At 35.6% G+C, this 16,661-nt stretch overlaps 1 protein-coding gene across 1 annotated transcript; it reads right to left on the bottom strand.

Annotated features, from left to right (window-relative positions):
* Positions 1 to 528: 528 nt before the first annotated feature.
* On the bottom strand, positions 529 to 14,612 carry tent5c (terminal nucleotidyltransferase 5C). The gene is made up of 2 exons (XM_062061529.1): positions 14,423 to 14,612; positions 529 to 2,952 (listed from the first exon to the last, which is right to left on the bottom strand). The coding sequence occupies exon 2, from the start codon at positions 2,928 to 2,930 to the stop codon at positions 1,797 to 1,799; it is 1,134 nt and encodes a 377-aa protein (XP_061917513.1). The 5' UTR covers positions 2,931 to 2,952; positions 14,423 to 14,612; the 3' UTR covers positions 529 to 1,796.
* Between the last annotated feature and the right edge of the window lie 2,049 nt (positions 14,613 to 16,661).

Below are 16,661 nucleotides of genomic sequence, written 5' to 3'. Positions count from 1 at the left end.
TAATGGTTTTTTATTTTTATTTTTTTGTCATAAAGAAATACAATCATGTGTGCTTACGGAGTGTATCCCTGCAGACTGTATTGATCTATATTGATATATTACGTATATATTGTGTTTTTTATGTTCATTTAATTTAAAAAAAATAAGTTTTTATTTCTTGTGCGGCCCAGTACCAATATGCCACGGCCCGGTGGTTGGGGGACCACTGCTTTGAGCACAGCTGTATCTTCCTGACATTAAATCTGCAGAAAATAGTTCTCAGGTTTCTCACTGTTTACATTTTCACACGTTGCACTATTTTCTTGCAGTTTATGAAGAATTTCTCACATAATATTAAGAGATTATTGTTAAGTGTTCAATGTGATTTTAAATTGGTCATAAATAATTATCGACTTCCACCGATATCAAACACTGATATCGTGATACAGTTTTCGCTCCTATCCTCTTGTTTGATGATTTGCTTCTAATGAGCTCAGAAGGTAGATGAAGTGAAAAAGGTCACATGACCTCAATAATCAGGATAAACAATTTTTTTGCGTTCAATATTTTTATTCATTATTATTATTTCCTCTTCAGGCACATTTTCATCAACAAGGAAAAAGTCCAATGAGGTCAAAGTGCCAACAAAAAAAACATAATATTCCCCAACGCGACACCAAGATCTTTTTTCCTTGTACTAGTTTTACAAAATAACGTGCACGTGTGACACACACACACACATCACGTGCACGCTCACACACACACACACACACACACACACCTGCTGCAAAGGAAAAAGTTCTCCTGTTGTAAGACTACAGCGCACACACAAGCGTCGCCACTGAGCCTCCAACAAACATCCCCGCAACCAGCGGAGGACGTCAAAAAATGTAACACAGTGGCGTTTGCAGCAGAAAAACACCCCCACTTCCTGCACATGATCAGCTTTTAGCCCCGATGCTGGTCTGACAGGCGTAAACGCTCTTCATCCTCGCCGCCAAAAAGGGCGTCATCGCTCCCACCAGGAAGTGTTTCAGCCTCTAATTTGGGTTTGTTAGCATTAGCGTGTCCGCTAGGGGCCGCTAAGTGACCCATGTTTGATCCCCGGTTAGCTCCTTTACCTGGCAAGGGCCAGCGGCACTAAACTAAGTTAAGTTAAGGAAGAGAAAAGGAGGTCAGTGCTGCCTTCAAAACAAAAAAATAAGCTGCTCTGCTGGGCGACGTCGCGTCTTCAAATCATAGAAAAATTAAAAACTCTCCAAAAACAACAAAAAGTGTGGCACACGAGTGGGTTGGCGCACAAAAACTATTTGGTCCAGAGCAGCAGTGGGCGGGGCCTCGCCAAGGCGAGGGGGCGGGGCCTGATAAGAAGTTTATCAGGCGCAAACAGCAGCTGCGGGGGCGTGGAGAGGTCGCCAACCTTACGCAACTTCTTTCCCAACAGCGGCTAATAATAAGAATGGCGTGAGGTCATCCGGAGGGGGCGGGGCTTGTGGCCGCCGCCCAATGCCCACACATGGGGTGCGACCACAGCAGGCCGGGGGGGGGGGGAGACCAGGATAATTTTAGCGGCGGGGTAGGGTTGCCGCACAGATCCTCCATAAAAGACAAGAGCGCTCACTCTGCTGGCAAACATAAAACAGTTTTAACATGATTCACTTTTGGCAAAATGAATTAAAAAGTAAATTCTCCTTTTGGACCAAAACCAGAACCAGAACCAGAACCACCAACCCAAACTTTCAATTGTGCTCTTTTTTTTCCACCCCGTTTCTACTTTTGTAATTTTTTTTTCTGTCTTTTCACTTGGGCGTCCAACATCAGTTGCAGGGCAGCCATGTTGGAATGTTGCGGTTGGCCACGTAGTAGTTGCTGAAGTTGCTGTCGCGCACGTACGGCGCCGGCTGGTAGTAGCAGGTGACGCAGGAGGCGTCGGGGATGGCGTTCTGCTCGGCCAGCACGCGGAAGGCCATGAGCGAGATGAGGTGCAGCGTCTGGCGGCGCTCGTGTCCCATGAGGCAGACGGTGCTCTCGTTGACCACGCGGCGGAGGATCATGAGGTAGTCGTACTTGCTGGCGTCCTCGCCCACAAAGTGGCTGTGCAGGTAAGCCTCCACCTTGCGCTGCTGCTCGCCGATGTCGGGGAAGTCGATGAAGAAGCGCGAGCACATGTAGCGCTCCAGCGCCTTCAGCTCCTCCTCGCTGGCGGGCCGGAAGTCGCGCACCAGCAGGTTGCAGTACTTGAGCAGGCCGCCGCCGCGGATCTCCTCGGGCCGCCGCGTGGCGATGAGCTTGTCGCGCAGGTGGCCCAGCGCCTCCTGGAAGTCGCCGTACACGCTCTCGCCGCGCACGGCCGGGTGGCGGGCGGGCGTCATGGCGACGTCCGAGCGGTAGAAGGCCAACATGGAGTCCAGGACGATCTGGAAGGAGTCCACGCTGAACTCGAACTGGCGGCGGATGCAGTCCACGAACTTGAGCTCCACGTTGCGCCCGTGCTTGTTGGACAGCGAGATCAGGCTCCAGCGGTCCTGCTCCGTGCAGACCTTGGCCAGCTTCTGCACGTAGGCCTCCTTCAAGGTCATCGCCGTGATCTTCTCCTTGTTGACGCCGTCGGGCAGGAAGTCCAGCAGGGTGCCCAGCACCACGTCGCGCACCAGCCGGAAGTCGGCCTCGTGCGGCAGGTCCACGCGGAAGATGAGGTCCAGGTCCTTGTAGCTCCAGCCCACGTCCTGCACCAGCACGTGGCTCGCCGTGGAGCCGTTGAGGCGCACGTCCTTCACGCGCACGCCGCTCAGCGCCAGGCTGGAGCGCACGCGCGCCACGATGTCCCTCAGGCGCACCTCCAGCGTGGGGAAGTTGCCGCGGCCATGGACCGGGACCACCTCGCTCAGGACCTCGTCCAGGCGACTCACTTGCTCCCACGTCAGGACGCTCTGTGCCTCCTCGGCGGCCATCTTGTCGCAGCGGTTACTTCAGCTGAGGGGCAAGCAAACATCCGTCAGTCATGTGATGCCAAGCCCCGCCCACAGAAAACATTCAGCTCAAAGATTCTGCTGAATTTCTCCACTTTGCCCAAATATGCCAGAATTTGCAGCTTTTTCAGAAAGTTGTGGCAAAAAATTATATATATTTTTTTTAAATGTGTATTTAAAAAATACATTTTAAGAAACTATATTGAAAAGATAAATCAATTTGTTTAAAAAAAACAGAAATATTTATTTAAAAAATATATATTAAGCAATATATACATTAAAAAATATATAGTTAAAAAAATATAGAAATTTACAAAAAATACATACATGTATTTTTTTAAAGATTTATTTTACAAAAAATACATTATTATTTTTTTTTAACTATTCAAAAAATAGAGATGTGTTAAAAAAATATAGAAATATTTTAAAAAATAGAAATTTTTACAAAAAATACATACCGTATTTTTCGGATTATAAATCACTCCGGAGTATAAATCGCACCGGCCGAAAATGCATAATAAAGAAGGAAAAAACATATATAAAGTCGCATTTTTTGGGGAAATTTATTTGATAAAACCCAACACCAAGAATAGACATTTGAAAGGCAATTTAAAATAAAGAATAGTGAACCACAGGCTGAATAAGTGTACATTATATGAGGCATAAATAACCAACTGAGAACGTGCCTGGTATGTTAACGTAACATATTATGGTAAGAGTCTTCTGTTGTCCTGTGTTTTTTTAATACATTTTGATTTCTATTTACTGTTTTAATTGGTTTTACCCTTTAAAATCGTTTTTAATCATATTTATTTTCATATTGGTTTTATATTTATTTTTTGTTTTTATTCAGTCATTGGTGGAGCATAATATTGTTTTTAACATGGCTGTGCAGCACTTTGGAAACATTATTGTTGTTCAAATGTGCTATATAAATAAAGTGAATTGGATTGGAAATAACTATAACATATAGAACATGCAATACGTTTACCTAACAATCTGTCACTCCTAATTGCTAAATCCCATGAAATCTTCTTCCTCGGTCTCGCTTCTAAACAACTCTGCCAACTCCACATATACGCCTAGTCTCTTACGTGAATGAGATAAATAATATTTGATATTTTACGGTAATGTGTTAACAATTTCACACATAAATCGCTCCAGAGTATAAATCGCACCCTCGGCCAAACTATGAAAAAAATTGCAATTTATAATCCGAAAAATACGGTAATTAAAAAAATTTATATTTATAGAAATACAAATGTATATAAAAATATTTACAAAACAAAATATACAATATACAAAGATACCATGACTTCTGTTTTGTTTGATCAGACGTTTTACTGCCGTGTTACAGACACTGTTTGGAAACAATTAAAGGTATGTAAACAAACATTTCTGTGTAAATAACTCATTTCACCACGGCTTATAGTCAGTTTTTTATTGAAAACATTTTGTTTTTCCTTTTAAAATTTAGTGGGTGTGGCTTATACACCGCTTTACAGTTTGGAAAATACGGTTTTTTTTTCTGGCAAAATGCAAAGTTGAACACATTTAGTAAGAAAAATTCCTTCCAGGTGTTGAGTGTGACACCTGTACCGTACATTATTAATACATTACTTCATAACACTACTGCACTCATTGGTGCTACATCCTACTTCTTCATACAATATTATCAGTTTCTTTTTAAAAGAAATTGCGTGCTACACCTTTTCACAACAAATTCTTCAAGGTAGCGCGTGACAACCAATTAAAGTTGTTAACTCAGAAACAACAAATCATTTTAATGGTTTTTAGCACACGCCTGGAAAAACGTCAAAAGCTGACAGTTAAGTTAATTAAAATGTGCAGGCGTCCTAATTAGTCGTTAGAGAGTTGCTCACCACTTCAACATTAGGAAGGAACTTTCCACAGCTGCTTCATACCACTGATAATTATCGCTAACCAGTGGACACTTTCATCGAAACTACAAACACCGCTACAGGAAATAAAGAATGGTGGACTGGCAACGACGACAAATGGGCAACATAGTTTCATAAATATCTTGAATTTACATCTTTGCCACTTTGAGGAATACCAAATACCCAAAAACGGTGCAAACAGGCAAAAAAAAAAAAATGTTTTGCTTTTAAACAAGCAAACGATACTTGAAATGTAGCTGTATGTAGTAGTAATACTACAAAAACTACTTGAAATGTAGCTGTATGTAGTAGTAATACTACAAAAACTACTTGAAATGTAGCTGTATGTAGTAGTAATACTACAAAAACTACTTGAAATGTAGCTGTATGTAGTAGTAATACTACAAAAACTACTTCAAATGTAGCTGTATGTAGTAGTAATACTACAAAAACTACTTCAAATGTAGCTGTATGTAGTAGTAATACTACAAAAACTACTTCAAATGTAGCTGTATATAGTAGTAATACTACAAAAACTACTTGAAATGTAGCTGTATGTAGTAGTAATACTACAAAAACCACTTGAAATGTAGCTGTATGTAGTAATACTACAAAAACCACTTGAAATGTAGCTGTATGTAGTAACACTACAAAAACTACTTTAAGTGTAGCTGTATGTAGTAACACTACAAAAACTACTTTAAGTGTAGCTGTATGTAGTAATACTACAAAAACCACTTTAAGTGTAGCTGTATGTAGTAATACTACAAAAACTACTTGAAGTGTAGTTGTATGTAGTAATACCACAAAAACTACTTGAAATGTAGCTGTATGTAGTAATACCACAAAAACTACTTGAAATGTAGCTGTATGTAGCAATACTACAAAAACTACTTGAAATGTAGCTGTATGTAGTAACAATACTACAAAAACTACTTGAAATGTAGCTGTATGTAGTAACAATACTACAAAAACTACTTGAAATGTAGCTGTATGTAGTAACAATACTACAAAAACCACTTGAAATGTAGCTGTATGTAGTAATACTACAAAAACCACTTGAAATGTAGCTGTATGTAGTAATACTACAAAAACTACTTGAAATGTAGCTGTATGTAGTAATAATATTACAAAAACTACTTGAAGTGTACCAAATAAACACCTCTAGGTCACAACATTAGGGACCACCAGCGGTGTATGCTGCCCATTCATCATCCACCAGGGAGATCACATGTAGTAACTTTACACTTTTCTACGTGTATTGTTTTAAAATATTCTCTTATTGCACACAATTGTTTGATCGTTAACAAAAACTACCATATATTAATCATTTGCTTTTTGCTCTCAAAATCATCCTGTGTCCAAGGCATTATTCACAGTTTGTAAATAAAACTAGTTTAAAATGTCATGGTGATACTCCCCTTAATAGACACCACCAAGCTATGGATGGATGCCATGCTGGCAACACCGACCTTCGCTATATTCCCCGCTCTAGAACTCTTTCTGCTGTCACGTGCACGTCTGAAACTTTACCAAGCACTTACATTTGTGGTGTTTTAAGCTAGCTTAGCTATTAGCTCACCCTAGGGTGTGTAACATGTTTATCCTCTTCCTCCAGTGATAATGGTACTTCACAATGAAGCTGATTATTATGATTAGTTTAGGGGAGCAGCAATTGTTTTTGAATATTTCATGTCAACCAGCTCCTTAAAAACTTTTTTTACATCTTTATCATGTAAGTAAATATTTAGTAAGGGAGGTACAGAAGGTAAACATTGGCCTTAATATTATCACTGGTCATTTAAATCCAGTAATATTTGTACTGTGCAATCTAATTTAAAATAGCCTTGATATATGATAAATTGCATCATTTATTTTTTTTCAGTTTGGCTATTTTTCTAGAAAAATTAGTGGCGTTCACTAAGGCTGAAACGATGCGTCGACGTAGTCGACGTCATCGGTTACGTAAATACGTCGACGCCGTTTTTGTGCGTCGACGCGTCGCGTATTTACGTCACACTACCGTCATGGCGAAGCGCAAAGCAGACGATCAAAGCAGACGATGCGAGCGAGGGGGGAAAAGCACGCCAAAAGTGGTCAAAAGTGTGGAAGTATTTCAATAAACGGCCTAATAATGTTGTTGTATGCACACTGTGTCGAGCGTAAATGGCCTATCATAGCAGCACAACGGCTATGAACGAACATTTGAAAAGAAAACCATCAACTAGTCAATCGTCCGCATGAGCATACGTTATCATTACACAAAAACATGAATGTGTCATTTGTATCTGCTAGGGGTGTAACGGTACGTGTTTTGTATTGAACCGTTTCGGTACGGGGCTTTCGGTTCGGTAAGGGGGTGTACCAAACGAGTTTCTAAGCTAAAGCTAACTTTAGCTGCTAAAGTCTTAACAAGCTGCTTCGCTCCTCTGCCTCTGTCTCAGCACGCAGCATTGTCCCACCCACACAACCATCTGATTGGTACACACGCAGCATTGTCCCACCCACACAACCATCTGATTGGTACACACGCAGCATTGTCCCACCCACACAACCATCTGATTGGTACACACGCAGCATTATCAGCCAATCAGCAGTGTGTATTCAGAGCGCATGTAGTCAGCGCTTCAGCGTGGAGCAGATAGGTGTTTAGCAGGTGAGCATCAGGCAGCGGACTCTCCCCAAATGATAATAAACCTCCCAGTCAACTACTAGTAACATCACTATGAGCCCGTTGACCTTCTAGAAATATAAACAGCAGCTCAGCTCACTCGCAGTCCTGGCTTGAGGTGAAGGCTAATTACCTCTCAGTTCCAGCCACATCGACACCTTCTGAGCGCCTATTTTCAGCTGCTGGGAATATTGTAAACAAGAAAAGAACCAGAGCATGTACACATGCTAACCTTTCTTCATTACAACTGTTAGTCACTCACTGGAATGAGTAGAATTGGTTATTGTGTACTGTGTTGGACTGGATGTTTATTTTGCACATTTTAAAAGCAATACTTAATGTTTACAGTGCTCCAGAATATTTAGATTGGCACTTTTTTGTATTGGATGTTTATCTTTATTTTTGCACATTTTAGCAAATAAGCAATACTTTCACTTTTGTTGAAATGTTTACACTGTTACAGAATATTTCGTTTTGCACTTTTTTGTATTGGATGTTTATCTTTATTTTTGCACATTTTAAAGCAAAATAAGCAATACTTTTACTTTTGAAATGCTTATACTATTGCAGAATATTAAGATTTGCACTGGATGTTGACTTTTATATTTGCACATTAAAAAGCAAATAAGCTACTTTTAATTTTGTTAAATGTTAAAAGTTTTAAATGTTTACATTGTTACAGAATATTTAGTCATGTTGTTGTCGTCAATGTTGACTGAGTGGCCACATTTATTTTTTCATCTTCATTTTGAATAAAAAAATAAATCGGTAAAAGGAAAAATAATCTATAGATTAACCGATTAATCGAAAAATAATCTATAGATTAATCGATAGAAAAATAATCGTTAGCTGCAGCCTTAGCGTTCACCCAACAGTTGCATAGAAACCAACACCTGACCAAAACAATACATTGAAAGTAAAAGAAAGCAACCTTAAATCTGCTTTATAGAAGGCCAAAATATAACTATCGATACAATTATTTCCTTTTTTAACTTAAAATTGTGTTTTGTTCAATGTAAAACTCCTGGAATGTACTGGGTTGCATCATAAAAAAGTTTAAAATCCACCGCCCCATCAAAAGGCAAAACATTTGATCCGAAATTAGGCACACGCTGACTTTAAAATGTTAATATATTTTAAAAAAAATTAAATATAATTACTGTTTGCACTTTAAATTAAAATAGTCTGGGATCAATTTTCTTTGAAAAATTAGTTTACCAAATATTTATTAAACCTCTTGAGACAACTTTTAAGTTAAAATCATGTTTAATACTACAACAAATACAACTTAATTCTCAATAAAATATTACAAAGTATTGGTACATTACTGTGTTTTTATTGTACAAACTACTACAAAGCAGACAATGATTTTAAAAATAATACAATCATTAATAAATACATTTAACAAAAATATGTATACTTATTGTTTCAAAATATGACTTACAATCAAACCTAAGACCTTTAAAATCCATGTTTAAAATTCAGTAATGGTAAAATCTTTGTTTTTGTGTAAAAAAAACAAACGAGGAAAATGAAAACTTTTTCAGTGAAATATTTTAAAAGGGTTTAAATCCCAAAAGTGGGAAGTATGGAGGTTAATTTAATAAAACACTGACTTTGTGGACTTTTTATTGTATTTATTTTTACATCAAATTATGCTGACAGTTTCATTGAATATTAACATGTGAGCAACATTTTTGTTATTAAATCGTGAAAATTTGTTTTTTTTTTTTAAATACATTTTTGGTGAAAAAATTCTGCATGTACTTATCGTTTTCATATTCCACAAATATTCCAACTCCTGACCAAAAAAACCCTATAAATTAAAAGAAAGCAATCTTAATCAACAAAAACATATTTAGCTGCTAGCCGCTTGTCAGCCGGCGTTTGTGACAGACATTAACCGGCAATGTACTTTTTCACGACCGTTGTCACGTTCCGATTAGGTACAGCGAGATGTTTTTAACCTTCTAGAACGATTTTCCAAGGCTTTGTTTACGGATTTTTCTGACATTTTTTGCCAGTCTAGACACTCAAATCGGATATTTTGGCATGGGATTTGAATCACATCAGGATGTAGTCAGAATCTGTTATATTATATGTAGGGCTGCAACAACTAATCCATTAAATCGATTAAAATCGATTATAAAAATAGTTGGCGATTAATTTAGTCATCGATTCGTTGGATCTATGCTATGCGCATGCGCAGAGGCAATTTTTAATTTTATTTTTTATAACCTTTATTTATAAACTGCAACATGTACAAACAGCTGAGAAACAATCAAAATAAGTATGGTGCTAGTATGCTGTTTTTTTTCAATAAAATACTGGAAAGGATAGAAATGTAGTTTGTCTCTTTTATCCGATCATTAATCGAAGTAATAATCGACAGATTAATCGATTATCAAATGAATCGTTAGTTGCGGCCCTAATTATATGTGACTGCAGTCTACACAAGGCCACGTTTGCCATTTCACGTCTTTCGTGCGCGCAGGAAAGGACGGAAGTTTTTACACGTCATCACAACATCTGGTTTTTCTGCAGCGCTCTTTCAGTGATCAAAGTATTTTTTCGAATTTTCGGACAATAAGCCGCTACTTTTTTGCTATGCTTTGAACACTGCGGCTTATTAAACGGTGCAGCTAATTTATGGATTTTTCTTCATTAATGGCCATAATGTTTTGAGTTTCATAATTTTCGCTAAACTCAAGCAAAGACACTGAAAAGATGTGTTATCGTTTGTGCTCCGGGGCAATCTTTTGGACGAGTTTGCAGGTGCTTCATGTTGAAAATGTACTTCCTGTTTCGTGTCTTGGACCAGAAGTAAAACGACCCATAGTGTTTCTGATAAGGATTCTTCATTCATCTCTCCAATAAATGTTTGTAAGTTTTACAATACAACAATTCTTACTTACTAAACCATCCCATGTGTGATGTCTGTAGGAGTTGTTTTCATGCATATTTGTATGTGCTATCGTAATGTATTGAAGCTAGATTCGTTAGCATTAGCTAACATGCTAACACGTTTAAGAGTGTGTGTTAGTATTATTAACTTACAATGGCATTCTTTTTGTATTGTTTCAGTTTTGTAAATTCACCAAAACGTCACCGTGGAGTTATTGAGTCTGTTTAGCCGATTAGAGAGCTAGCTTCCGCAGCTAGTGGGTCCATAACAATGACTTCTGTTTTGCTTGATCAGCCGTTTTACTGCCGTGTTACAGACACCGTTTGGAAACAATTAAGGTATATGTAAATAAACTTTTGTGTGTAAAAAACTAATTTCACAACATATTTATCTGCGACTTATAGTCTGGTGCGCGTAATATTTGGAATTAATTTTTCTTTTTTTACTCAAATTTAGTGGGTGCGGCTTATATGCGCTCTGTAGTCAAAAGCATCGAAACGTATCGACAAAGTTGTATGCATTTGACAATAATAATGTTGAAAAGTTGACATTAACTGTGGCCACATTAAGCAGACATGTAATCAGAATATATAACTTAATTATCCTAAAAAGGTAAACAAACATCAAGATAAAATGGACTTGATATTTGCCCGCAAAAATTTCACTTCAATAAATATTGAACTCCCCTCCCCCCAGGAGAAAAAACTGGGTCGGGTGGTTTGTTTTGTTGTCTTTTGGTTGCAAATTGCAATTGAATGCAATTTTTAATGCCTGTGGACATCGTATTTAATGCTCTTTATGCCATTTAAGGCCTTCGTTTTCGCAAAATCCATTTAATGACTTTTGATGCCTTTTTTATGACCCGCGGCAACCTTGTAATATAAAATAAAATCAGATTTAAAAAGTAGACTCACGAAAATCGGCCGATGACCAGCGCGTCCTGATTAGCGACAGCGAGCGAGGTTTGAAACAGTTGCTAATATACTCAGTTCGACTCCTCCAAGCACAATAATGAACAATAACGATCTTTACAGAGAACCCAAAGTATTTTTTTTTTTAAATGAGTCAATAAAAAGTGAATTAAAAATAATTTTTTTACACAAAGCCAAATGACTAAATTTTAAAGAGCTTCAATTTGATGTGATTCCAAGTCATTTACATATTTTTATATAAAAATGAATGTATTATTTTGGTTAAAAAAATAAATAAAATAAATTTAATCAGTAAATATATTGACTTTGTGCCTCCTTAAAAATATTCTAATATTTTAGGATTTTTATTGAGAATTAAGTTGTATTTTTGTACTATTAAATAAGATTAAAACTAAAGTTGTTTTTGTCTGAGGCAGTTTGATAAATATTTAGTAAACGTTACTCATTTTTATATGCTTTTTAAATAAAATGTTCACATTTTTAATGTAAATATATTTGTTACATTATACATGTAATAGTATCAAAAAAGTTTTACTTTTTAATGTACTGTCTTTTAAAATATATTCAAAAATTTGAACTCAAAGTGAAAAGGTATTTTTGTAGTATTAAATTAAGATCCCCGACCCAGTAGAAAAAAAACTGGGTCGGGTGGTTTGTTTTGTTGTCCACAGGCATTAAAAATTGCATTCAATTGCAATTGGCAACAAAAAGACAACAAAACAAACCACCCGACAATTTTTTTCTACTGGGTCGGGGAACTTAATTTAATACTACAAAAATACATTTTCATTTTGAATTCAAATTTTTAATAGACGGTACATTAAAAAGTAAAACTTTTTTGATACTATTACATGTATAATGTAACAAATATATTTACATAAAAAATGTGTACATTTATTATTTAAAAAGATGAATTAAATTAGCATATAAAAATGAGTAACGTTTACTAAATATTTATCAAACCACCTCAGACAAAAACAACTTTAGTTTTAATCTTATTTAATAGTACAGAAAAATACAACTTAATTCTCAATAAAAATCCTAAAATATTAGAATATTTTTAAGGAGGCACAAAGTCAATATATTTACTGATTTAATACAACATTTTTTTTTTTTACCAAAATATTAATACATTCATATTTATATAAAAATATGTAAATGACTTGGAATCACATCAAATTGAAGCTCTTTAAAATCCATGTTTAAAATTTAGTAATTTGGTTTCATGTAAATAAAATAATTTTAATTTACTTTTTATTGACTCATTTTTAAAAAATACTTTGGGTTATTTGTAAAGATCGTTATTGTTTATTATTGTGCTTGGAGGAGTCGAACTGAGTATATTAGCAACAGTTCCAAACCTCGCTCGCTGTCGCTAATCGGGACGCGCTGGTCATTGGCCGATTTTCGTGAGTCTACTTTTTAAATCGGATTTTATTTTATATTACAAGGTTGCCGCTGGTCATAAAAAAGGCATCAAAAATCCCATTTATGACTTGATGCTTTTTTTTCCAATGACCCGCGGAAACCTTGTAATCTAAAATAAAATAGAATTTAAAAAGTCTCACCAAAATCAGCGCGTCCCAAATAGCGACAGGGACTGTTCGACTCCTCCATGCACCATAATAAACAATAACGATTAGGGCTGTGAATCTTTGGGTGTCCCACGATTCGATTCAATATCGATTCTTGGGGTCACGATTCAATTCACAATCGATTTTTTTTCAATTCAACACGATTCTCGAATCAAAAACGATATTTTCCCGATTCAAAAGGATTCTCTATTCATTCAATACATAGGATTTCAGCAGGATCTACCCCAGTCTGCTGACATGCAAGCGGAGTAGTAGATTTTTCTAAAAAGCTTTTATAATTGTAAAGGACAATGTTTTATCAACTGATTGCAATAATGTCAATTTGTTTTAACTATTAAATGAACCAAAAATATGACTTATTTTATCTTTGTGAAAATATTGGACACAGTGTGTTGTCAAGCTTATGAGATGCGATGAAAGTGTAAGCCACTGTGACACTATTCTTTTTTTTATAAATGTCTAATGATAATGTCAATGAGGGATTTTTAATCACTGCTATGTTGAAATTTTAACTAATATTGGTACTATTGTTGATAATATTCATTTTTGTTTCACTACTTTTGGTTTGTTGTGTGTCGTGTTTGTGTCTCCTCTCAATTGCTCTGTTTATTGCAGTTCTGAGTGTTGCTGGGTCGGGTTTGGTTTTGGAATTGGATTGCATTGTTATGGTATTGCTGTGTATTGTTTTGTTGGATTGATTAATTAAAAAAAAAAAAAAAAAAAATTTTAAATAAATTAAATCGATTTTTTTTTAATGAGAATCGATTCTGAATCGCACAACGTGAGAATCGCGATTCGAATTCGAATCCGAATCGATTTTTTTTCCCCACACCCCTAATAACGACCTTTACAGAGAACCCAAAAAAGTATTTTTTTTAAAAAATCAATAAAAAGTACATTAAAATGTTCAAATCCATCTTATCCTAGTTTTTGTCGTCATCAAAACGTCACGAAAAAGACAAAACATGGGACGTCAAGAGTGGGGGGACGCACGCGCACCAGTGGGGACGTCAAGAGTGGGGACGCACGCACACGCAGTTCTAGAATCCTCACGCGCTCGGTCCTTTTATTCCAGAAGTGCTGAGACATTAAATGTTGCTCTTTTTGGAAAAAAAACAACCTTGGACTAATTAAAATAATTTGACAGCTCAATGAGTCAATGACTGACTTCAATGACGATACGAAGAAAAATAAAGTTAAGTTTAAAAACAAATTAAAACTGTGACGTAGGCTGGCTAGCAAGTTGGGAGTGTTAGTTAGCAGGTTGACTAGTGAGCTAGTTAGCAGGTGTGCTAGTTAGCAAGTGTCCCCCCCCCGTTTAAAAGTAACCAAAACGACAGGCGACAACTCGCACAGCTGCTCGCCATCGAGCTTCAAGTAGGAATCTTCCAAAACTCAAAACATTTCGCTCAAAAAGCGGCGGTCAAACTTCCGTAAGTTCCGGACAAGAGATGGAAATGTGATACGTACGTTCCCAAAAGAGCTCCCCGCAGGCATTCAGAGTGTTCGTGACGGGGTTTGGAAGCCGGTAAGCAAGGGAGAGGAGGTTACATATCCTCGGTGTGCCCAGCCAGCATGAGTCCGCTCAGGGTGCTTCGAGCGCGGACACGACAACACCGTTAGCTCGCTAAGTTCAAGCGTCCCCTTGACCACGCCGGCGCCAGTTTTTATACTACCGCAGCACGGCACGAAAGCAAATAGTACGCCTCCGCGCCGTGACGCAGTCCTCGCCACTTGATTATTTCTGCTTTTTAAAACCATTACTTTGTGACTCTATTTTTTTCAGTAATTTATACACTCCAAAAATAACATCAGTAGTTAATAAAACCCTACAGTGACTTATGAAGCCAAAGTGGATCACCATTTAAGCACCAGGTTGAGTTAGTGTGTATCAACGCGCCCTTTCGAGCCCTCTGATTGGTCGCAAAGGCGTTCTGGCGTTGCCAGGTGACCAAAGCATACGTATAGCAGCTTTAATTGAATTTTTAAAAAAAACAGTAGACGGACAAATATCATCTTATTTTTAAAGGTAATTGTATCATTTTATTTTATGACAAATGTGTGCATTATTAAAAATTGTGCGTAAACAAATCACGTGACTTGCTTCAGTCTGTCTTTACCGGAAGTGAGTCTTGGAGCTACAAACATTTCTGCACTGGATTTTTTTACACACTGAATTTTAAAACACTATTTTAAAAAAGTGGATAAAAAAAACAACACGAATTTTGCTGACAAATTTTATTCAACAAAATTGTCAGCATAATTTGATGTAAAAAAAAGAAGAACAAGTCAGTTCACAAAATTCAAAAGCAACAAATGTAGTTCCATATATCACATTAAATATTTATTGACATTTTTACACAAAACCAAATTACTAAATTTTAAACATGGATTTTAAACAGTTTCAACTTGATGTGATTTCAAGTCATTTGTTAAAATAATACATTTACACATTTTTATATAAATATCTCATGAACGTAATATTACAATAAATATCTACTTTGTGGTACTTGGTAAATAATTTAAAAAAAAGATAAAAATACAATCAGTAATGTACAAATATATTGACTTTGTGCATCCTTAAAAATATTCTAATATTTTAGGATTTTTTATTGAGAATTAAGTTGTATTTTTTTGTAGTATTAAATAAGATTAAAACTTAAGTTGTTTTTGTCTGAGGCTGTTTGATAAATATTTAGCAAACGTTACTCATTTGTATACGCTAATTTAATTCATATTTTTAAATAATAAATGTACACATTTTTTATGTAAATATATTTGTTACATTATACATGCAATAGTATTAGAATCAATGTGTCCTTAGCAGTAGTTTGTAAAAAAAAGAAAAAGAAAAAGAAAAAAGAAGTACTTTTAATGTACTGTCTTTAAAAAAATATTCAAAAATTTTCAATTTAAAATGAAAATGTATTTTTGTAGTATTAAATTAAATTATAACTTAAGTTTTATATATTTCAAGACTATCTTCATTTAAATTACACATATTAAATTAATAATTAGTTTTTGTTTTAATATTTAATTCATTGTATTACATATTTTATTATCATTTATTATTATATATATTATTTATTATTATCATATTTTATTACATATTTACATTAATAATATTGTATTGCCAATGTGGACATTGTGTGCCTAATTTCTGATAAAATATGTATTCCTTTATGTAAAAAAAAAAATAATAAAAAAAATACTATCAATAAATTGAATTTAGCAGATTGAATATTTTCTTTTAAAGGTTTTTTTTGGTTGGGAGTTTTTTTTTTTTTTTTAAATGAAAATATTTATTAAATCCCACTCATTTTTGTTTAACAAAATTGATAATTAAAAAAAACTAGATTATATGATTAATTTCAATTATAATTACTGTATTTAAATGTATTCTTAACATTTTAAAGCCAATGTGTACTTCATTTCTATTAAAATATTTAGTCCTTTAAATTAAAAAAAAAAAGCAATTTCATCAATAAAAACCTAATATTTTGTCGTATCAAGCAGGACAAAGATTGCTATCTTTTAGTTTAAAGCTTTTTGGGGGTCAGCTGAAAATATTTAGTAGACCCCACTTATTTGTTCAAGGAAGATGACTAAACTGAAAATTTTTTTTTTAAAATCTATATCTAAATATTATTCTTAGTTAAATTCCATTCATCCATTAATTTTTTGTAGTATTAAATACAATTATAACTTA

Source organism: Entelurus aequoreus, linkage group LG10 (assembly GCF_033978785.1).
Source record: "Entelurus aequoreus isolate RoL-2023_Sb linkage group LG10, RoL_Eaeq_v1.1, whole genome shotgun sequence".
Lineage (NCBI taxonomy): Eukaryota > Metazoa > Chordata > Actinopteri > Syngnathiformes > Syngnathidae > Entelurus > Entelurus aequoreus.
This window is presented reverse-complemented; position numbering and strand designations above follow the sequence as displayed.

Bases quoted from the DNA above. Each gene is read 5' to 3' on its own strand.
- tent5c (XM_062061529.1), bottom strand. From the start codon at position 2,930: ATGGCCGCCGAGGAGGCACAGAGCGTCCTGACGTGGGAGCAAGTGAGT.